At 42.8% G+C, this 24,933-nt stretch overlaps 2 protein-coding genes across 2 annotated transcripts in view; both read left to right on the top strand.

Moving 5' to 3' along the window:
- Positions 1 to 6,784: 6,784 nt before the first annotated feature.
- Positions 6,785 to 24,933, top strand: part of LOC125623739 (uncharacterized) — an 87,465-nt gene continuing 69,316 nt past the window's right edge. The window contains exon 1 of the mRNA XM_048823554.2: positions 6,785 to 7,036. Coding sequence (XP_048679511.2) covers positions 6,898 to 7,036 — 139 coding nt within the window. The 5' untranslated portion in view covers positions 6,785 to 6,897. The remainder of the gene's footprint in view (positions 7,037 to 24,933) is intronic.
- Positions 11,420 to 12,466, top strand: CCDC182 (coiled-coil domain containing 182). The gene has a single exon (XM_048823555.2). It carries the CDS (start codon positions 11,616 to 11,618, stop codon positions 12,075 to 12,077), a length of 462 nt encoding a protein of 153 aa, XP_048679512.2. The 5' UTR covers positions 11,420 to 11,615; the 3' UTR covers positions 12,078 to 12,466.

The raw sequence follows: 24,933 nt of genomic DNA on the forward strand, positions 1-24,933 counted from the left end.
ACACTTCTCTGCCACTTCATCATCACAAAGCCCCAGCTCTCTGAAGATTAATTGATGTAGGCCACTCAACCTATTTTCAAATCCCTCTCAGTCACCATTTAAAACCCTCTGATTTATTTTTTTTGATAAAGTCACCAAGGCTTTTTATGGATTTTCAAATGATTGTCCGGCTTGACAAATTGGATTCTTAAAGCTGATTCTTTAGAGAAAAGGATGTGGTTTGACAAGACAAGAAACAGCTCATCTTTGAGACAGGAGGATAAATAATAATAAAAAAAAATAAAATCCTATTCTTCCACTCCAGTGTTACTCAATGGGTGTCCGGCTTGTCACTGATAATCTTATCTTTCTGTGATAGGTAAGGAACAGGACAATGGAACCCTAACCAGGCTGTAGGTCTGATAGGCCTCTGATTAATAGGACTGTCCAATAAGCGCACAGCTTTTGGGAAGATGATTAATGACATTTGATATGAACTTTGACCCCTCCCCCCTGGCAAACAACGCACTGAGAAGCGAGGTGCAAATAGATGGCACAATCTGCCAACCGTGATTGATTGAGTCCCACCTCCCTTTTGTGTGTCTGTTGGAAATAGCAGGGTCTCAGCAGCTCAGTCATCACCTCTGGCTTGGACTGCAGCTCTTAAAGCCACATTGTTCCAGAGCGGCTCAGATGTCATTCCCAATGGAATTTTTGTTGCCAGGCCCCAAACTCCACCCTGCACCAGCATCCCCGTACAGACCAAATCATCCTGGCCTTTGAGAACTGCTAAATCAAATGCAAATGAAAGGCTGGACTGGGTGCTTGTGTTTAGTCAGGGGATGCCAAAAACTAATTTCTGTTAAACAGGGAGGGACCTAATGGACCAAAGTTTCAAAGCTCCTAAATTGAACGTGCATGATTTGAATGCATGCCTGTTTGTGAGGGCAAATGAGGTTCTTAGATGCATGGTTGCCCACTTTTTGTAGTCAGCGTCCCTTTGGATGCACCACTGTAAGGGGAGCATGTGAAGATTCAGTCAGAAAGTCACATCCCGGAGAGCAACGGCCTTGCTTCAAGGAGCTTGTAATGTAAGGATTCTATCTTGCAAAATGATGAATGGCTTCAACTGGAGTTGAGGCTGCTCAGCACCTCGCAGGAATGCTCAGCACCTCACAGACTGGGTCTTCTATTGTAGATAATATAAATGAAAGGATGGTTGAGAAGGTGCGGGAAGATGCATGGTGAAACTCACATGAATTGCTTTGTTTGGCACACATCCTGTTAGTTGTGGAGTTTTTTGTTAGATGAGTTGTATGTTAGGAGTACGAGGTCAGGCACAAGAGCAGGAACAGATGATAGAGAAGAGGACATTAGCGGTGAGTCTAATGCTGAAAGACGTATGTTTTAAGGAGGGTGTTGTAGGATGAAAGCCTCAGCTTGCTCAGTGCTGGCGCAGGAGGCAGTCTGAAGAGTTGCTCGGAACTATGAAGCTGAAAAGGGGTGGTGAGATATGCAAGGAAAAAGGAAGTGAAGGGGAAAACAAAGAAAATAAGCTACATTCTCAAAAGTTACTTGCAATTTGGGGAGCCCAATTTGAGACACCTTCGAGGGGCTTGATTTTCAGAATGTTCTGAGCCCCTGTTCTCTAAAAATCAGACCCTTGAAAATGTCTCAAGTTGGGCACCCAAAAGTGGAGGTAGCCCAACTCACTAGTAACTTTTGAAAAGTAGCCCAAAGAATATAACGTGTACATGTAGAAGATCATGGAAGTTAGAGATAGGAGAGAGTTATTACATCATGGTGTCTGCCCTCTTGATATATTGGATAGTGGCACCTGACAGAGGATGTCTCACATATAAAATGGCTGAGCCCTCTAAACTGTGCCCTCAAAATGTGTGTGCATAAAACAGTTCATTGGGGTGGGGTGAGGTTTAGTGATTTAATATTTATAAAGTGCTTTGGGTAAGTGCAAAATCTGATAATCATTCTGAAAGTGGAACTGAGTCTCTCTGCCCTTGCAGAGCATTAAGGATGGTGTGAACACTGTGCTACTTTAAAAGCCCAGAGTGCAGTCAGCCCTGTCCCTGGATTACTTCCTACAAAGATGGAGGAAGTGACAGGAGGAGGACTTCCAGTCAAAACCCTGTCTTGGGGCTGGTGGAGGAAAGGCTGGTTTTGCTTCTTTTCTTGAAGATAAAGTTCAGAGTAACCTGAAACCACCATCTGGGACAGGCATTGATCAGCTGTTCACCTCTGGTTCTGCGAAGCAATCATGTGAAGGTGGTCTCACTCCTGCAAGACCACCCTATGCTTCAGCAGGAGTTCTGGGTAGAATCATGCCCATGACATTTTTATTGAGGCTACAAGAAGGCAGGTAGGTAGGTAAGTGTCAAGAAAAAGGACCTTGGCACATCAATGCCTCAACATTAATTCAATCACAGGCTTAAAGCAGTCAGTCATCCTGTGCAGGGCAAGATATTATCTGCTTTCATTTAAATAATGTCTTAATTGTAGGTTGTGTCTTTTGTGATATATGCCATCATGTGCCAGCAATGCCCCTCTGCCATGTATATTGGCCAAACTGGACAGTCTCTACGTAAAAGAATAAATGGACACAAATCAGACGTCAAGAATTATAACATTCAAAAACCAGTCGGAGAACACTTCAATCTCTTTGATCACTCGATTACAGACCTAAAAGTTGCAATTCTTCAACAAAAAAACTTCAAAAACAGACTCCAACGAGAGACGGCTGAATTGGAATTAATTTGCAAAGTGGATACAATTAACTTAGGCTTGAATAAAGACTGGGAGTGGATCGGTCATTACACAAAACTATTTCCCCATGTTTATTCCCCCGCCCTCCACACACTACTGTTCCTCACATGTTCTGGTCAACTGCTGGAAATGGCCCACCTTGATTATCACTACAAAAGGTCCCCCGTTCCCCCGCTCTCCTGCTGGTAATAGCTCACCTTGCCTGATCACTCTTGTTACAGTGTGTATGGTAACACCCATTGTTTCATGTTCTCTGTGTATATAAATCTCCCCACTGTATTTTCCACTGAATGCATCCGATGAAGTGAGCTGTAGCTCACGAAAGCTTATGCTCAAATAAATTTGTTAGTCTCTAAGGTGCCACAAGTACTCCTTTTCTTTTTGCGAATACAGACAAACACGGCTGCTACTCTGAAATCTTTTCATTTTGTAATTGACTATCTTAACTTTGAGTAATTCACACTTAGCAGCATCTCTGAGTAACACAAGTGTATCCCACCAGACCTCAACTTTATGTACTTTGTGTTGTATGATACTTTACTTATTCTTATTTTATTATGATGACCAATTTGTCCCTGGGGCAGAAGGACCTCATTTACCTCTTTTGCAATACAGAAAACTCTCCATGTTGTTTTCAAAACCGTTAAGGCTTTGAAAAGTCCTCTGATTTTTTTTTTTTTTTTTTTGGTACCAGAAAGCCTACAGGGCTGCAGAAGAAAATGCTGACACAGGTCGGCTAATGCAGAAGGAGCATAGACGACCCGCCCCCCGCTGAGTCTTACTGAATTGCAAATGGAGCTTCAGACTAAGAAATGAGTCATTTGCTTGTTAGAAAACATACGCACAGCGCTGAGGATCTGGAAGCAGATTTCGGTGCCACTGATCTCTGGCTGTGGTCAGATTTTTGTTGTCGTCTTCCTGTCAGCCAAGCATTGTTTCTTGAAGGCAGATATCCATTGACATAAAACGCAAACATGACTTCCTGGAGAAAGGCAAAAATAGATAGCGTTGGCTAAATTCAGTTGGGGACATTGTTTACTAATGACTTCGGCCTTTCATCATCATCCTCATCATCACTCAATTCAGAGACAGTGCATGAGCTTTCAGGGACAGCAATGCAGCTAACAATGAGGACTATTGTATATGTATATGGTATCACTCATCCCAGAGGATCCCCAAGTGCTAAGCACACAGGATTTATCTTCACCACTACTGAAATGTAGCCACCTGGCGGGTGAGAGCAGCAGCCAACTGGTGCTGAGCAGTCAGGGAGATGGGAAATGCTGGCTGGGACATGAAAAGTGCCCTGGAATTTTTAATATCCCCACAAAGCAGGTGTAACCCACTGGTGATTGTACATTCTGGTTTCCCATCTGTGCTGATCCACAGAGGATATCAGTTGTTACAGCCACAGGTCCAGATCTTTAGTTCAAGATGTAGTGGCTGATGGTTTTAGCTCTGGAAGTCCCGGTTCAATCTCTGGTGTGTTGGCCGAGATGGCAATTGTCACACAGGGAGGACATAAGTTTTTAAGCTGCCAAACTAAAGACCCACACACAGTAAACTGCAGGGAGCATGAATGTATTTTCTTCGGAAGGAGGGCAGATAGAGTCGATTGTGCTGAAATATGATGCAGGTCTAGGAAAACTGGGTATTTCAAATAATTAAATCATCCCCTCTGAACTTAAAGCTACAGACCATATACAAAACCCTTGGTTCTTCAAAGAAAACCCACATAAAGGCCCAGAAATCTGTTCTCTGTTTCCCTAAGAATTTAAGGACTCTAATCTAAGAATCCTGGGCTGCTAACTCAGAAGAATCTCCGTTGATTTACGATTTTTTTTCTTGTGGATTTTTGTGGCATTGCTGAATGAGAGGGAGGAACACCTCTTACAGATTACTACCATCAGCAGCTGCATATGGTCACTTAATATTTATTGATGGACCTCTAGTACCATCCACAGATGCTCTTTGTGGTCACTGGAGCTGTACAGTCATAGTGGAAATGGGGAGAATCCTCTGATTTTACATGGCTGGCTGAGGTTTCATCTCAGATATGTTTAATTGCTGGACACACAGTTCAGCCCGGTGGGAGATTTAATTAGAAGTATGGGGAATTTATTTATAGAACGATGGAAACAGATGCTCTGTCTTTGAGCCAGACAGGTAGATTCAAGGGTTGTGGGTCCAGTCCTGTTCAGAGTTGACTTACGATCATAGTTAAAGTTTGTCCATGATGATATTGACTGGTAGTGATGCTCATTTCTCACAAAGTCAACTGGCTCTCAACATCCTTTTGGTGTTCCTTGACCCCCAAATGCTCCAAAATGAGGCCATTTTCTTTCTGATCTCCATATAATCAGGGGGTTCTTTAATCTGATACCTTGTAATAAAGCCTTTGTAGATGTCCCTGCTCTTTTGGAAGCACATTGAGCTTACCATATGGCTGGGGAATACTGAGGCTACATTTGTGATTTGATGCTGATTAATTGGTAATTTTATCTGCCCTGTCTGTATTTTTCAAAAACAAGAAAATGCTGTTAATTAAGCCCTTGTTAAAGTGCCATTGTAAACAGGAAAGTGTTTCTGTAAAAACAGCATTATGGACTTCCCTGTTTATTCTCTCTCACCATCTTCCACATCAAATTTACTCAGTTTGCAAATCAAAAGATGCAGAAAGTTTCCTAGCTTCCATGACTACATTGTTGATGCACTAGGCAGCAAAGATGCCAGTTCATTTCCCCCTATCTGCATTAGCTCTGCAACGCTTTGGGGTAAGTGCTTGTTTTGTTAGTAAATTAAGTGTTGTGACTTGAGGACATGCAGGGAGCAGATATGGGAAATAAGGAGTTGCCATTTTCACATAGTCATTTTCCCAATTACATCTGCAGCTTTAATTATAATACTCTGCACTTCTGTAGCACCTTCCATCTTAAGATCTTAAAGTGCTTTAAAAGCTATGGAATACTGAATGAGAATGAGTCTTCATAGTAAGTAAGGAAGTATTATTATCCCCATTTTATAGATGGGGAAGTTGAGGCACGAAGGAGGACTATGCCAAGGAATACAGCAAAGCTGGGAATAGAACCTTAACCTCATGACACCCCACCCTGTGCTTTGGCCACAAGAACGTCTTTCCCCTCTCTTCTGTGTGAAGTAGATAGACAGACAACTTCGGAGTCTGGGGACTGAATAATAATTATTGACTATCAAAGAAATCTTACTCTTCTGTGCTGTGTAAGGATCTCCCTGTTATCAATAACCCTTTCTAATAACGGATCATGTGCATTAACGTTTCTGCTTGGCCAGAAATTTCCAGTGCTTCATTACTCATCACATGAGTACTCTGCATCTTATGTTTCCCAGATGAGGTGAGTGGAAATGGCTGGAGCTGTAAAGTACCGATTTCTGGAAGCAGTAATCCAGTGGCCTGCAAGTTAAGTAACTCTGGAAGGACGTGATTCTTTTTTAAGTCCACATAATTCATGTTGACATCTCAACAGGCAGACATTGTCTTCCGCTGTGCTACAAAAAAGTTTAGCTTTATGTTACTCAGAGTAATATTCCGGCAGCTCCAGGCTAGTAAGGGCCACAAAATTGTTCTGCTCAGACCTTTGTCTGGAGTTAGTTCAATGACTCCTTCCTGTACTATCTGGAGTAGAGCAGAGAAAATGAAATTTACAGAACACTCCTTAGCCCAGACTCTGCCCTATTCCACTGGTGTAAATCCAGAGTAATTCTTTTGATTTTAGTGAAATTATGCTGGATTTACACTGGCTTAATTTAGAGCAGAGTGCGGCACACTGTTGGTCCCACAAAGACATCCTATGTATTTTAATTAAAATGCTAGCAGGGGTTTGTTTGTGGTTGATGGATTATATTAATCTGAGTTTTAAAAGTTGTAATACTGAGGAATGTGGAGCCTGAATGACCCCTTACCATTTTCCCAAAGAATATTTAATCATTAGTCTCTAGAGGAGCGTCAGAGCTCTAGAACAAGGGATAAGAGAGGGAGGGGGGCAGTCCAAAGGGAGTGTGTGTGTGGGGGGGACGGACACATGTTTGAGATCTGAAAGGAAACTAGGCCAGAAAAATGCAGCAGATTGTTTCTAAAAGGAAGATACAAGAGGCTTTGATATGGATATGTTCGCTGCCTTGCAAAGACACAGCGCTGGAGAAGCTCTTTATCAGTGTCAAATTATGACAAATGACACTGGGGGAAAGTCACGGGGCTGCGGAACATTGTCGCAGCTGCAACACCTTGGAAATTATACAGGTATTTTTACTGTTCTGTGCCTTGGGGTTCCATTTCAGCCTTAATTAATCACAGAGAAAAAGGATTGTCGTCTTCTCTATTCTTTTTAAGTTCTTTTTGTAGCACAGCACATAGCTGCTAGGATGGGTGGGGGAATTACACGTGGACACATTTGGGGAAGATAATGCCCCATCCTTAACGAGCATAAAAATGCATTATTGCATTGGTGACAAGAGTAATTACAAAATGTGTCATCTGCCCTCATGTCAAGAGGAGTGCAACGCAAAAGCGAAATGGGAGAGGGCGGGGGAAGTAAGCAACAGCAATCAAACCAGGGCAATAAAAGCCAGGGACATTTCCTGCACTGTTTTGCTGGAGGGTATAAATGGTACAAACCAGTGTACTGATTTAAAAAAAAAAAAATCAAGCCAGAGTTTCTTCACATTACCTCCAGTTTCTTTTTTAAGAGTTCCCTTGAAACCTTGTCTATATAAATGTTGAATTATATGGTTCTTTGACTCTTTACTAGAACTTGCTCTGAATTATATTTTTTATATAATCTGTTTCATTTCCACCATTCTGCCATATCTCACAGAGGAATATCTGTAACTGTCAACTGGCACATTCTTCTGTTGCTAGACTGCTGTGCTGTGTCTTCTAATAAAGCTGCCCTCTGTTCCACTACAGGGCAGTAATCTGTAATGAAAATTTGATGTGAGTGGTTAGGAAATGGGGTTTGAATCTGGGTATTATGCATGAGTTTCATATTATTCTAGGCATATATACAGTATTTGGGGGTTAAAAAATAAAAGGAATTGTTTCCCACCAACTGTATTTTTATTGGAACTCCATCATAGAAACGTAGGGCTGGAAGTACCACTGGTAGAGGTATGTGAAATATTTGTAGCCAAGCCCTCAACCCATATGAAACTTTCCTAGTTTGATTATAAATTCAAAATTCAGAAATATGCTTTTCAGAAAGGTTCAATGAACTTTCCAGTGACCTTAGTAGAGATAGTTGTGCCAAAATTACCTCCCCCTTTGGTACTTTTGCGTCCCATATACATTAGATCCTATAACGAACATTTCCCCCCACCATCACGTATCGGATCATGTTATATATATTTGATCCTGTTCTGTGAGTTCTTCTTCACCCAACCAGTGTATCCTATAATGTTCAAAGTGCTTGGGTCTCTGTGGATACTCGGGGAACTGAGGATGTTGGTAGTCCGAGTATGAATCTGATTCTCCTCTGATTTACTTAATAAGGGATAACTGTATTGAAGCCAATGTTCATCTTTCAACCAAGGTTCTCAAAGTACTTTAGAAAAGCCTGAAATCACCTGTTGGAGGTATGTGTTCCTATTTTACAGATGTATAAACTGAGGCACAGTGGAATGAAATGACTTGTCCAGTGTCACATGAGTCAGTGGCAGAAATGGAAGTAGAACCCAGACATCCCGACACCCATTCATTTTCACTAACCACTGGACTGACTTCCCTATGTCTCTCTCTTCTGTATAGAAATATCCATATCAGTACACACTCCTACTCCTCTAGGCAGGGAGTAATGAAGCAGGGGTGATATTGCAAGGAAGCCAAATATAAATGATGATACATTTTATGTTAATTTTTGATTCCTTGAAAATCCTGTGGGAGAGTGTGGAGTTGTGTTGCAGAATCTAGCATTTCCCCATTCACACAGCAGATGTGCTGGAGTTGTTGTGTATTGATTTTATAACAACAACACTTTGCATGCTTTATAGACATTTTTATGGCATTTAGAAAAGCCATAATATCTGAACTCCTCCTAAACTCTATTGAAATTATTCTTACACCCTGTGAAGTGGGGAAGTAGTATCTCTATTTTAGGAGGGGAAACTGAGGCATAGAGATTCAATTACTTGCCCAAGATCGCACAGGAAATCTGTGTCAAAGAGAATCTACATCTCTAGTCTCACAATTATTAGCTTACCCACAAGACCATTCTTCCTCCATTCTCTTCCTTTGTAGCCCTTCCATCCAAGGCACTCTAAGCACTTTACATTCATTCATAAATTCCACACAACATCCCTGTGAACAGGGTGGGTATTATGAATATGGTCCCCTTTTTATTAATTATTATTTATATCCCCCAAAGAGAATGAAGACTGTGCACTTTCTTCACTTACCAGCAGGTGCCTCTGCAGTCAGTGGGAATGAATAGACACACCACAGGAATGTCATCGTTATTATTATTTTTTACATTTGTAAGGCTGTAGGGGGCAGGCAGGAATTATTGAACCCCAAACACACCACGCAGAAGTACTGTCTCTACCAAATGGTATTTCTTTTCTTTGCCCTGGCACATTGAATGCTTGTACAGTTCACATGATTTCCAGGCTGTTTCTCTGAACACTAACAGATAGAAATTATTTTGTTTAGTTGTTGTTTTTGGGTTTGAAAGCAACCTGGTCCTTCATCAGATGATGGTAAACCCTGGAGCCCTAGTATGATACTGCAGCTTTAATTACTTAGCCATGCTGTCACCATTCTCATGGAAACTGACAGTGTATGGGGTTACAGCCTCTTAAAAGCGGTGAGTACAGGCACAAATGAGGTTACTTGAATGTTCTCAAGGTTTTATCTGGAAGAAAGGCATCTTGGGCTTTCCCCTTTCCTCCCCTAACTATATTTAGCTCTTCCTACTTAAGGTTCTTTCAATACCCTCCTTTTCCCCCTCTTGATCAAAACAAGGACTAGGCCCAAGATATTTTTAGGACGAGTGAATGTGTATTTTTAAAGTTTGATTGCACAGTTGTGTTTTCCAGGGCATGAGTTCTACCTTCACTTTCCCCTTAGAGTGTTGAAGGATCAATCAAAATTAAATTAAATAGACAGAGCTACAGCATAATCACTCTTCCCAATGGAGAGAACAAAAGTCCACCTTTGATCTATGGAGGAAAAAAAAGTGTTCTTTCGGCACTGATGTCACCAGAGAACTATATTTAGGATCTTAATAAACCAAAACCAAAAGCCCACATGGTTTACAAATAGTTAAGGTTGGCTCAGTGCCAAATATACCCGCACAAATCCTGTCGTATGAAACTAATCATTAAAAATAATATTAGTTACTATTTGCAGAGGACTTGGAAGATGTAGAGTGCTATATATGGGCCTAATCCAAAGCCTGTTGAAATCAATGGGAATCTTTTCAGAGACTTTAGTGGGCTTTGGATCAGGCCCTGTAAGAGCTCTGTGGTGTTAATACCATTATTGTATTTCATGGTGCTGATGTAATCAGAACTTTCTTCTAGGTCCCAGTCCATACAAGAGGATCTTTGCTCCCGTATGGAGTCTTGTTGACAACAATAGGAGGTGAAGGAGGAATAAGGGTTGACCCATAGGGTGGCTCAGGAGGAGTTCTAATGTGTATGTGGGGGGAGGGGGGCGGGGTGGGCAGATTACCCAACATCTGCCTACTGAAGTGTTTGGTACTGGCCACTGTTAGAGACAGGATAACGGGTAGATAGGTATCAGGTCTAATCCAGTCTGTTGTTCCCATGGCCCATGCAGATCCCTTTGCAGAACTGGGGTCTTCATTTAGTTGCTGTTGTCACTGGGTTTTAAAGACGTGAATGGCTAGGCATTGTTATTATGTTCTCTTCCACAATGCGTATGTTCTCAGAGGTTATACAGGTGAAACCCCTATTTTATGAACTCTGATTTGAGGAAATGCCATTTCATTCCCAAATGCCTTTGTGTCCCTTTCATCTGAGATTAGGTTACTATACCTTCTCTTGAGCTTACCAAAGCTTTTGGTGTCACCCAAGTCTTATGCAAAACTGAGGTTCTAATGTATTTCGGAACCATGCGGTAACAAGAGGGCTAAATTTAATGGGGATCGCTGTGGGATTAGACTTTTCAAGCAGAAGCAAAATTCAGCATTATTATTATTCTTGTCACCAATGAGACAGAGGAATAGCTTAGTGTGATACACTGGGGTATAACTAGGCCTAATGGGATGAAACTAAGAAAAGAACATTTAGACTCAGTATCAGGAAATTTCTGGCAGTGAGATGTATTAGGCTGTGAAATAATCCTTAGGGAAGCAGTGTTGCTTGGGGTGTTTTAAAACTAAATTGGGCAAAATACTAGAAAAGGTTCTGTAGAGAACAATCCTGCACTAGTGGGGAGGTGGCCTGCAGGACCTAATAGGTGTATTCTGCCTGTAACTTCTGTGATTCTCTGATAATGTATATATAGCATCATAGGGGAATATGGTGCTTTAAAGAAACAAGGCAGGATTCTGATTTGAGCACAATCAAGAATAACTCCACTAATTTAGATTTAAACCGGTGTACATGTCTGACACCAGACTCTGGCTCCCAGTTTAACAGTGTTTTGCTCAACAGGCCTGCAGTATGTAAATGAACTAATGCCACCAGTGTTACAATTGGCTGAGTTACTCCTGAGGTCACAATCCCATGCCTTGGTCCATCTGTCCTCCACCATTGTCCTGAGAGGAGGACTTCTGGGAATTTGATGGAGGACACGTCAGCTTGAGGGACTCACTCCTGGTACCACTGAATCACAACTGCTTTTCACCCTGCTACTTCACATGGCGAACCAGTTCCACTCATTCTTTGAGACGAGCACAATGGCACTGTGTAAAGAAGAGACTATTCCGATGACCCTGGACATGCTGACGAGTAAAAAAATGGAGACAAATAATCCTCAAGCCAGATGCCTCCTCTCGACGCTGGCATCGGCCATGTGCAGCCAACATGCATCAGACATGGAAAAACTGCGGCAAGAACTGAAAAACGTGCAGAGGGACATGAAGGATTTCAAGCAAGAGGTCACAAGGGTGATCTGTAAAATAGAGGGCACCCTCAGCTACATGATGGAGGTGGTAACAAGACTTGAAACCAGAAGCAACCACATGGAGCAGCGGCTGAGGGAAGAAGAAGACAGAGGCATAGTACGGAACAAAGTACTCACATTCTTGCTGCCGAGGGAGAAAGAACTGCGGGAGAAATGTGCTGATCTAGAGAGGAGGCTTTGGAGGAAAAATGTCTAGGTATATAAATCCTCAATGACAAAGGGGAAAAATAATTGTGTTGTACCTGAGAACTGCTCTGGACTCACAAGCAAGACTAATCTTTTGAATACTAAGTGTAAGAGCTGAGCACTTATGCCAAAACCCTCACTATTTGGAAACCAAGCTATAAAAAGAGGGACTTTATACCATTCATGATTTTATATACCACTTCTTCGTTTGCTGTCTAAACTAAATTGCCCTGATCTTTTAACTCTCTCCTCAGACAGAAGACTGTCCATTACTTTATTTTGTTGCCCTTCTCCGCACCCTTTCCCATTTCTGCCACTGCTGCTAGTGAGAGTGCGGGGGCATTTGGAACCTGAAAGGATCAGGCCTTATACATTTAGTGTTCTGCTGACATCACAAAACAGGAGTGATCTGTGTCATCAGATCCACCCCTTTGGAGGTGATGTCTGTGTAGAGTCACGTGGTGCCTGATCTAAAGCCTACTGACCTCAACAGACATACTCCCAGTGACGACATTGGGCTCCGAGCGTGCCTGTGACTCCCAGTTACCTGTGCCTCATCTCTGTATGCAGCAACTGATGCTGCATTACTGAGTTCAGTGACACATGCATGTAGCGGAGGAGAGAATTTAACCCTATAGAACGAGGGGGGCTTTGGTGCTAGTACAGGAAGTAACCTCTGTTCCCCAGCTCTGACTTCCCTTCCATCCTGCTATACATTATTCCTTCTTGTTGTCTCAGACACCATTGTCTGGCCCCAGTCTCTTCCTCTGAGTCTCCCATAATAGCATATAAAACATACAAAAATAACTCCAGTGTTGCTCATTTTCCCCCTCCATTCCAGAATAAATAGAAAAAGACATTTTAAAAAGGCAGCAGCAACGGAACGGATCACAGATGGTGATTTTTTTTTGGTAACACTATTTCTCTCTAAAGTTTTTTTCCCCTTTGACTCTGCGCAGGCTCCACTCGTTTCCAAGCTCTCCCCCTGGTCAGTGTGGATGGTGCTGCTGCTGATCTTATGGATATTGATTCCATCTCACAGAAATGTGTTGCAGCAAAGGGAATTCACCCTGTTGACCTTCAGCTCTCTCTCTGCTAGGAATCAGTGACGCACAAATGAATGGCAAAAGCCATATGGACTGTGGGGGAAAGGGAGAATATTTGCTGGTCTCATTTTATGGGATAAACCTTTTGGACAAATCTAGTTAGATCCAAGTATCCTATAAAATAAAAAACCTTGTTTCCCGAATTTATCATCACATCTCCAGTACCCTTTCATGTAAAGAAAGGCTCTGAGTTCATATTTTCTTATTAGTGATGGAGGGGAAAGGGAGTCTTGTAGCTGAAGAACAGATTTGGGAGTCTGAGGATCTGGATTCTGGTTCTGCTACTTGCATGACCTTGGACAAATTACTTAGCTTCTCTGTGCCTCAGTTTCCCTATGTGTAAAACATCCCCCTTTCACAGGGATGTTGTGAGACTCAGTTAAGCCTCACAATCCCCAAATGGAAGGCTCTATAGACAGGAAATTTTATGGTACTGTAAAATAAAATGTCTGGTATGTCTATAGCTATATGTGTTAGCTGCAACATCCAGATCTGGATCCAAGCTCTTCCAAAGTTTGTGGGGGATTTAATCAAGAGTTTTGACTTAGGCCCTGTAGTTTTAATAGTTACAGGTGAATCAGACCTTAAGCTGTCTGCCTCAAACTTTGTGGGTTTAAATATAATGGAAACCTTTCTTTTCCAGATCACAGCTGACCTTGGGGATTGATTAACAAACCCCAAATGACCCTGTTTTTGCCCTATCTCTGCATCAGATCCTTTTCCTTACTCATATAAAACAACCTATATTCAGTCTCCTTTCATTGTGGAGAATCTCAAACAACATTGCAAACTATGTCTCCAGTCCTATAAGCGAATTCATTTGGACAGATCCCTGTACCTGTACAGAGTCCCAATGAAATTCGTGGGGACCTCTGCACAAATCCCAGGGCAAGATCAGGGCATAAATACATACAGTAAAAGTAAAATGCAGCCACATCTGGGGTGTAATGTGCTAGTCAGTGCACTGCACAACAGTGTGTGGAGGGGAAATTTTAGCCAAAGCCACCAGCTGAAACCCTTCCTGTTACAGAAATTGCCATAGGATCATTAATCTCTCTGCAAGGGCTTTGGTTTTTAGGTCTTAGGAAAAAGTCCCTCACATCTCACACTGTAAAATGCATGGAACTGAGGTTATGTACCTCAGAAGGATGAAGGGCTGAGTCAGTGTGCGTGGATTCAAGCCAACATTTCCAGGAAGTCAAGGTGTTTCCAACCTGCACATACACACTTTCTACTTCGATTTATGTTGTACCAATGTGGGCTGGCTCACAGGATAACAGCAGGAAAATATTGCCCTGAATTGGTGGGGGGGACAATGTGTGCCATCTTGTAAAGTCCCTGAAACCAAAGACTGACAATGGGATGCACAATGGAGGGAGCTGTTTGTTGGCCCCACCCTTAACCCTTCAATATGGGGCATGCAGGCAGACCCCTACGCTAAGTCAGTGGGGTCTGTGAGGGCATACGTCTCCTCCCTCATCCATTACATTGTAGGATCAGGCCTGATGTTTGTCACTGTGTTTGCCCTCTGGCCTGGTAGGTTCCTGCTTTATTTTCCTTCTGGATTTGGTAAGGAATGAAGTGTATAATGAGGCAGTAAAGTAAGTACATATTAATTTTCTCCATTTGCCTGCAGTGACCCCCCTGTCTGTTCCAGCTCCTGTACAGTGTTTTCATCATCATCATTATTACTTTAGGAAAACTAATTACATTTCACAAGATGGAAAAACAATGGGCATTTTTCCAATTCACCTTCAGCCTTCTCATTTCTGTTGCTCCAAATGCACCAGGGATCAGTATTCTGATCAGGAGGAGTTTCATGGGGAGTTAAGATGTCTTTAAATTGATTGTGGGGGCTGCTGTGTAAAATTCAGGGCAGGGTGTGTGTGACCAAAAATACACTGGACAGTGCAGCTAAACAGGGATTCCTTAAACTGGGGCTGCTGTAATGGCTGGGGCAATGCACTACACATGTGCACATCAAGGCAGGTAGCTGCAGCTGTGCATGTAGCTGGCTTGAGGCAGGCAAGGAACCAGCTTCCAGCTAATTCTTTGCCCCTAACTCAAGTGGGAGGGTATAAAGCAGCCACATGAGCTGCTTTGGGGATCACTGAACTCAGCACTGCAGAGAAGAGCTGGCCTGGAGGCCCTGGCGTCCCTAGAGTTTGGAGAATCATGCTGGGTAAATAAGGGGCTGCATGGAGGGGAGAGAGGAAATGAAATGTGGGCAGGTTTTGGGGTCTAAGAAAATGGCACGGAGGGAGGGGTGAGTCAGTGGAACCCAAGGGGAGGAGGAGTTGTTATTTGGGCAAGTCCCAGAGCGTGTGGAGATGTGCTGGGGCTGCGCAGAGTGTGGCTGCCGGGAGGCAGAGCAGAGACGAGGAACAGTACTGTGAGCTAGTGCATTGACTGACCTGGAAGCCCTCTTTCTCCCACCCCTCCCCTATGTGGATTGAGAAGGGAAATATATAAGGGGCTGTTTTAGACCTCTCCCCCTTCCTCATCACCATAAGGGAGTAGAGAGGAAAGGAAGGGAGAAATGCTGGCGGGATGGAAAGGGTAGGGGGGTGGAGAGAGAATGAGCTGGGGAGGCAGGATGCAGGGAGGAAGGGAGCTTGGAAGGGGAAGAGAGTTTTTATTTACCCCAGTGTTTGGCGCATAGGCTGTAATGCAGCGGGGTTTCCCTCCACTCTCACTGTTGCAGTGATAGCAGTCAGTGGTGTTCTCTTGTGATTGCTTAAGAGAACGGTTTAAAAAACTTTTCAAGCGAATGTGTATTTAAAATAACATCCCCTCATGTATTCTCAATAGTGAAAGAGTTTTACTTGAGATGGGAGGAATGGCCCTTCCTGCATAGCAGAAACTATCCCCAGCTCTCAAGTGCTTCCACGATTGTTGCCTTTGAGAGTCATCAGATTGTACCAAACAAGCTGGATTTTCAAAGAAGGCTACTGGGGCAGGATGCCCTCCTGTTTTATTTCCATGAAAGTTTGTTATTTCTGTGGTTCTCCATCTCTTTCCCAGAAAAATTCAAACACTGTTTTCACCAGCTGATGGTCTGAGATGTAGCATTTGCATTTGGATCCAGACTAAATTCACGCTGAGGATTGGAATTAGGATTTGAGGGTGAGCAGGGTAAGGTTTGCTGGTGCCAAAATCTCAGCCCTAAAAGTGCATCTGAACCATCTCTGGGACATGGCCCATCTGTGCTTGAAAATAAACCTGTAGAGGTGGATTTGGAAGCAGGGGCTTGAATTTGATACTTGCTGCGGTTCTCTCTCATCCCCATCTCCAAATAGGGGAGGAGGGGTTATTTCAGCTTCTAGTTCAGGCCTATTTCTGATTCTAACGTTGGCAGTGCAGGGTCTAGATATTGTGTCCCACAAGAGAAACAGGGCCCTCTGGGGCCTCTTCAGATTATGAGGTTCAGATGCTCCCTTATTCATATGTGAAGCCCTCTGGAACTCTGATGTCAACTGATACAGGTACTCAGCCTGTCTGAATGATTTTTGAATTGTGGCCCAGAAGCTATGCACTCTTTTGTCAGAGAGATCCTGGGACAGTGACCACTCAGCTCTTCCTTTGTGTAATGTCCAGTCCACCCACCAAAATTAGAGAACCCTTCCTTGCCTCCACGTTACCTGGATGGGAAAGAAGTTTAGCTGATGCAGGCTTCTTTGTCACCAGCAAGATCATTTTCATTTCTGATTGTATGTAGACGAGCTTCCAGGCTTACCTATTCCTATTTGAATTTAACACATCTATGCGAAACGTACCATATTAGATAGACCTCTCCAGGGTGGATCAATATTTAATGCGGAATTTACAAAAATTGACTTGAGGACGCATTTAAAATTGGAGTATTAGCCGCAGGTAGCAATTTCTGAGATGCAGCAGCAGAGTTTGATTATTTACTGAGGTGGCATTTTGCAAATTTAAAATAATATTTAGGAATGTGGGGCTGGCTGCAGTGATCTCGCTTCTTAAACTGTTAACTCTTCGATTGTTTTGTTTATATTCAATATTAAACAATGACGCATGATTAATTATTTATCTGCTGTGTACGATGGGTCCAGATCCTCTCCTGGCCATTGTATGCTGTCTGTCATGGGCATTGCTTACCTTAGGTTAAGAGGTAATGTAGGCAGCCTTGAAATGAAAAACAACTCCATATACCTAGCTTTTCTGTAACACTTTTTATCTGATCTCAGAGCACTTTGCAGAAAGGTAATAAGTATCATTAGAACCATTTTACAGAGGGGAAAAGAGGCACAGAAAGGTGAAGTGATTTACCTAACATCGCCCAGCAGGTCAGTGGCAGAGTGAGAACTAAAATAAAGATATCTCAAATCCCAGCCCTAGTTCCCACTCCTGTGCGTAAGCTCTGTGTCTAACTCTGGCAGCTGGCCAATGCTACATGCATATGGTTTCCCATTGTCCCCTCCTGGGAATTTGGTAGAGTCTAATCCAAAAGATTTGTTTAAATGTCAAAGGCTTGGCTTTATAAATGCTACAGATGATAAGCTTGTATCCTATACAATATTGAATTGCACTGACTGGAGAGAGAATTTTCTGGAGTCCAATGAACTCCACCCCCAAATCTACCCTCATGCTGAAACACAAGTTAAAAGCATTAAATCATTTTAACTAATTTTCATTGGCTGATCAAAAACTCTGTGGATGGGGTGTTATTTTTTGCCCCTTCTTGAGGTTTTCCTTTTGAAAACCATAACTCTTTTCAGTAAGTAATATCTGTATGGCGCTTTGAATATATACCTCATCAAGTATTCTTGGTAGTAATAGCAAAAGCAGGAGTTGCCCCATAGAGAACGGGTTTGTGATGTTCCAGAAACAGACTTCAGATTTTGCTCTGTGGAAAATCTATATGCAAGAGAAAACTAATATGTATGTATGTGCATAGTATGGATATTACTGAGGTATGTGCATATGGGGCCCTATCTCTATCACAATACTTTATAATCAGACTAATACATTTGCAACCAGCACATATTTTGATTGTGTTACTTGGCATTCTCTGTGTCACGTTATTATTAGAATCTTTGAGAATTGGACCTGTCTTCTCTTCCTCTCACCCCCATAAGTTCTTGCTGTGATCTATTAATCTTTACTAAAGCAATGAGACTTGGATAGGGTATTATGCATACACACAATGCGTGTGCACATGCTAATCAAATTGCTGTTTTATCTTGGCTTGGTAGGGCTGTGTGAGCTACATTAATAAGAGCTGACAGATTTGAAATAGCTGATCCTAAATTGATTCAGATTGTGAATGCAGCAATCACTAGAGCGACTAGGCCATGGGATTGAATACAGTGACTTTCCAGTTTATGGTCTGGAGCCTTTTATCTAAAGATGTAAAGGACAGCTCCAACTAAATCCAAAGAGTGACTTTTCTGTCCAGAGTACTGCAGGCAGTGAGTTCTCCCCGTGTCACGCCCCCACATGCTTGTAAATCTGAATTGATTTTGCTTATACAGCAGAAAAAGAAACTCCACAGAATAGGATTGTTAGAAACCACAAGTGGTGGTACCTTCTACTTGTGTACATATGGTATCTACAGTTCTCATGAGTATGTGAGATCAAGACATGAATCTGTGGCCTGAGAATTCTCATGCTGGGAGATAGGAATGCTTGCGGATCTGCCCAGTTCTCTGAGTGACCTGGGAAAATCACTGAGCCTATTTCTGTTTTCCCATCTGTAAAATGAACATGGCAATAACACCCTCCTCACAGGGGATGGCGGGAAATGGGGTGCGGTTGTGAGCATTACTGTTTGTACAGTTATTTGAAGATAAGACAATTTCATGTCCCAAAGTTAGGTAAAATGATTGACCTTCATGTCAAGTGATAATTCCATCCAGTAGGGGGCGACAGTGACTATACCCACTCTGGCATGTGTGCTCTCTCTCTCTTGACCCCACCACCACCACAGCCAATTTTTGCCAGCTCTTGGTGTGCGTCTGGTGATATTAGGTGCTTTTCCAAGCCTAGGGAGTCATGTGACACACATCAGATTTAATTTAAAAAAAAAAAGTAAGTTTCTAGCTCTCGTGATTACGGAGAAAAGTATGAAAATGTGACAGAGTGCACTCTTAACGCTCAAAAAGCAGAAGGCAAATAAAAAGAACTCCGACTTATTATTTTTAAGTTAATTTCCTGACTTTGGGAGTCTGATTCATGATTTTTTTTTTAATGCTTGGGGCTGGCAACACTGTACACAACATTAAATTCACTCACTTATTGTAAATAGAATATGCCTAATAGTCTATTATCAGCCCCACTGCATGTCTGCAAATAAATTTAAATAAATGGTCCATTAAATATATTTCTTGTGGGGGAAAAGATCCCTGTAAATACTCGTACTATGGGGGGAAATGATCTTTTTTTATTATCTAATTGTTCTACTAAGATGTTCCTCATTTTTTGTATAGCTATAAAAATTAAAGGCAGTTTGTTTCATATATGGGGATAGAGCACAACATATGGTAGTGACAGAGGTGTTCATAAATATGAATGTTTTCATATTTTAAAAAAGGATGAAACATGTTTCTAACAAACAAATTGTCTGTTATTCAGAACACCAATTATTCCCACCGGAAAACAAAGCATGCGCATCCCCCAACAGGTGTACTCTCACTGAGACCCCGCTTCATGAATATGGAATGACAATTAGATGTTTTATTTAAAGCTTTGATCGCCTAAGGAAAAAAGTCCATTTATTTTCCTAAGTAGTCTGGTTTCTCTCAACATTGCAGGTGACTTGTTACTACTCTCTGTGAGTTGAAAGAAACTGAAATAGTGAAGTGCTACCTTGGTAAAACACACTCAGTCTAAATCGAGACAGGAAAGGATGCTCTTGTGGTTAGGGGCTGGGCTGGGACTCAGGACATCTTGGTTCAGTTTCTGGCTGTGCCATGGAGTGAATCAGTTGATCTATATGTGCTCTGTTTTGGGGATACTAATATTTTCATTCTCTGACCCTGGTCTATCTTTCCTATTTATATAGGAAGCTCTTTGGGACGTGGACTATGTTTGTACAATACAGTACCTAGCAGAATGGGGCACAGATCTCTGGGTCTTTTAGATGTAATATAAATAATAAAGAGCAAATTAGTATAACTGGTTTCCTCCTGCATACACCTTGGTTTCTAGAGCATTTAATCTTTGACCTATCTATGCCTCTACATGCTACTGTAGTCTAAATGTTGCATAATAAAACACCCACATAATTCAAGAAACTAAGTTAGACCATACTTATGCTATGTAACCAACAGAGAGAGTGGAGCATGGGAAAGTGTGTTTAAATAAAGAAACTGATAAAAACTTAGACATTACTTTATTCACTGGAGCAAGGAAGTTACAAATTTTGCTGTTTAATAATAATACTTTTTATATCTAGAGCATCCTCAAGGCTCTCCAAGCACTTTGCAGACACTAATGAATCAAGCCTAAAACACCCCAGAGGCATTATCTTCATTTCACTGGTAGGGAAGCTGAGGCATGAAGAGATAAAGCCACTTGTGCAAGGGCATGTGATTTACCGGTGGAGCTGGGAATAGAATCCAGGAGTCCTGATCCCGGTCCCTGGCTCAGGCTAGTAGAAGTCAACACTTCCTTTTAAGGAGTGACCTGGATGGCTACTGAAGGGATGGAGGGTCTGTTCTGTCACTAAAAAGATGGTAGCTACAATGCAGAGCAGTCAAAGGCTGGAAGTAGGGGAATTCTCACCTCCTCGCCCTCCCGGGATGATACTGAGGACAGCAGAGGGAGGAAACAATGCTCATCAATTTGGGGCCATATAGTAAAGGGCGACTGTGTTCAGCTGTAACTTACAGGCTGACTCTGGGTTCCTGGAACCAGCAGCTAAGGGCTTCTGATGGAATCCATACTTGTGGGACCATGGCTTTGATTTGGTGTGGCAAATCCTTTGTATCTTTGGGGACTTGTACGCTGCAGTGTGCCTCCCGGCCTGGGCAGAAAGAAATGCGCTAGCTCTGCTCGACCTAGCACTCTAAAAATAGACGTTGGCCCAGGGTGCTGGACGAGGACTGAGCCAGGGGGCTGGAGGAGCTTGCGCTGGGGCAGCTAGCCTGTGCTGCCGGTCGTGCGGCACTGTTCACGGGGCTATTTTTCAAGTGCTAGCTGGAGCAGAGCTAGCAGGTGTCTGTCCCGACTGGTAGGAACGCTCCCCGCTGTAATGGAGAGAGGCCCTTTTGTTTCATATAAAACATAGCAAATGTGAAAAAATAAGGACTTAACCCCCTCAGAATTGAAGTATAAATGTGACAAGTGTTATGATTCAGCTCCAAACACCCATCCTATGATATTACTGCGTAAATCAGCCACTTAAAATTGCCGCTTCCCTATACTACATGTCTTGTACGAACCTGGAAAACGTTAGGCATGAGGCATGGGTGATATCTTTTAAGTAAGATGAGTTATACGCTGACAACAGTCATTTCAATAGCAGGGCTTGGATAGTTAGGTGAATGCAGCCATGGAGCTGCATTCAGTACCAGCAGGGGAAGCGAACACGACAGATCACTTTACATGCTGCTCATACATCATATGGGGAGAGATAATATGAATCTGGAGAAACAAGCCATTTAAAAGAACTTTTGTAGTAGTAATTTGCATTTCTGTAGCACTTTTCATCTGAGATACTAGAGGTGATTTACAACATTGGATAATTAAAACTCCCAGGACTCTGTGAAATATTGTGTGTTTTTATACCCATCTAACAAATGGGCAAATTGAGGCAAATGTGTACAATCTTTTTTTACCCATGCTCACAAAGCCAGTTGATATTTGGATAAATTAGGTTACCCCTAGATTGGTGCCAAAGTTTGCAAAAATAGGAGCTTGGAGTTGAGTTCCGAACTCTGTATTTAGGCACATAAATAAGTGGCTTGATTTTTTGTTCCCCCTTCCAGAAGTGCCAAGCACTGCTCAGCATCTCCCATTGACTTCAAGGTGGTCTTGTAACTTGTTTACTTCAAAGTGATTCCAGCGACCTGGATCGGGCCTGAGCCATGGCTCCATCTGGTTTTAAAACTGGTTGGAATTTTTGTAGCAACTTTCCTAGTGTAGAGCAGGCCTGTGGCAGAATTATGCATGAGCAAGGAGTTGTAAATGTGGATGAGTGGAGGGGCCTATTGAGGTAGAACGTGGGATGGGCTGAGTTCCTTCCAGGCTGCCACTCTAGTTTGTGACGGGACTTGTGTATGCATCAAACTCCGAACCCATGCCTAACTTTGGGTGTTGTGTCTGTTAGGGACACATTGAAATAAGACCCTTTCCATGCACTATCCCATCCCCCACCTTCCCCAGCACTTAAGCCAAGCATGAACCACAAGCCCTTCAGGGTCTTAATGAAGCTCTACAAAAGTCATTACTTTAAATATTCCTCAGAGCTTGCAGGAGCGAAAGTGCCCAGGTAGCACTCCTTCCTGTTCATGGCAGCACTGTTAGATCAGCCAGGTCAGCCCAACCATCAGTTTTGAGAGTTCCCAATCCATTCAATGCATGGTATCTGTAGAGCTGGGCTTTGGCTGCATATTGCACTTCTCTTTAGGTCCCAGAGCCTTGGATCAGGACTCTGCGTTCAAAGGGCACCCTGAGTCAACAGGGTGTCATTGAGTGGCAAGCGGCTGATTGCTGCCACCATGGGAATCAGGAAGGGGGAGATGCAGTCTGGATCCATGGAGCTACTTTCAACCTCTTGGGTCAAATTATAATGTGGCCTGAGAGAAAGGTGAGTTGGTGCAGCTGCTGAAAGTCCGATGATTCCAGCAAGCACCATGCATCCTATCTGCAGGGGATGTTTTTTGGGAGACCCGAGCTTAAGATGGATCCGGATATTTTTATTTGCTATAGCCAACCAGCAGGCCTGATCCTGTGAGTTGCTGATCATCCCATGAGTTCCCTTCGACTCTGTGTGTCGCAGTAATTGAGCATTCTGGGAGATCTGGGCCTTTATTTGTATCTTGCATTCCCTTTGCTTGAACAGATTATGCTTTATGTATTTGAGTAGTAAGTATGACTGATTCATTCTCTCTACTCCCCAGCCTACTTTCCCTTGGGACACTTTTGGAAACAAGATGTGGCATCTCAATGAGTCTATTGTACAGCTTAAATGTTAAACAAAGAAATATATTCCATGTGCTTTGTATATAAACAGAACTCGGATTACATTTCAATCACCCTATAAGATGAAGTGCCTCTCCTGTCATGTCTCTCTTTAAAATAAGATTTCCCGTGGTTCCCCTGGTATGATACAGCAATAACCACTTTGTGTGGCAATAAAACAGTGTGGCGATGAAAAGAGGGAATATGCAGGGCTCCTCTTGCTTCGCCACCACCGTCAACTTCCCTAGTTTGCGCTCCCCATTAATACTTTCCCTCTGTAGAACTGAAAACCCTGTATAAAAGCAGATAACTTTTGACAGATGGGCAAATTGAAGCCCAGAGGCATAAAGCTTGCTCCCGCTCCCATTGAATTCAGTGGAAAGATTGCGGTTGACTTCAATGAGAGTTGGTTCAAGCCACATATGACTTGGCCCAAGTGAGTCAGCAGCAGAGCCGGGAATAGAATTCACTTTTCCAGGCTCCTGGTCTTGGGCTCTGTCCACTAGACTGCAGTCTTGCAGGTCTGAGTCATGCTGATGCCGTTTGAGGAGGTTTAATCAGTAAAACTACTGAAAGTTGTATCTTTTGACCTTCGAAAATTGGCCTTGCAAGCAGATTGGATGAAGGGCTGTAGAGCTCTTTTTCACATTTGGGTTTCTGTAGTTTGAAACCAGACCAGGCTGGTAGTAGAAGGTTGTTACCTATTGCACAGCTGCTCAGTGGCCTCATTCCAGTGATTGTAGAGAGGGGTCCATATCCCAGTTGGCCGTCCCAGCAGTGAGACCAAGGACTAAATTGCTTTCCTCACAGAGGTGGGAGCTGAGAGTCAGGACTGAGGCACAACGTGAGCGCAGGAGGGTAAGCTGTCCCTGATTTGGGGAATACCGTATTTAAGTTCTTGGGGCTGCTCTTTAGAGAAAGATTTATGCCTGTATCTGTAATTTCACGCCAGGCATCTGAAGAAGTGGGTTTTTTTACCCACGAAAGCTTATGCCCAAATAAATCTGTTAGTCTTTAAGGTGCCACCGTACTGCTCGTTGTTTTTGTGGATACAGACTAACATGGCTACCCCTCTGATACTTTAGAGAAAGGGTGATCTTGTGGCTACCCCTCTGGATTGGGAGCTGGGAGATGGTTCAAATCCCACCTAGGGCTAGTACCTTAATCTCGCAGTTCCCCATCTGTAAAATGGAGATAACCGTGCATCATTTCTCCTGTCCTGCGACTTGTCTATTTAGATTGCAAGCTGATTGGGACTGGGGTTTTCTGTGTTACTACGTTTGTGTAGTACCTACCCCGGTGGGGCCCTGTTAGTAATATTTTTATAGTACAGTAGCACCTAGTCTGATACTTTGTGCCCGCACAGAGTGAACAAGAGAAGTGTCATTCTGCCATGACAGACATTTCTTAAACTAAGTTGTGGCTCACTGGGTATTCCAGCAGATGCTTTATTAGTTTAATACTCCTGAGAGTTGCATGAGGCTCCTATCAGTGATAGAAACATCAGGGTTCTCGCGAAAAAAATCGGAGCACTTCATTGTTGAGTGGCTGATTTGGTAATATCCATCATCAATGAAAATGGTCATCACCCTCAGCTGGCACGTCAGACTA

This window comes from Caretta caretta, chromosome 17, assembly GCF_965140235.1.
Source record: "Caretta caretta isolate rCarCar2 chromosome 17, rCarCar1.hap1, whole genome shotgun sequence".
NCBI classification, from domain to species: Eukaryota; Metazoa; Chordata; order Testudines; family Cheloniidae; genus Caretta; species Caretta caretta.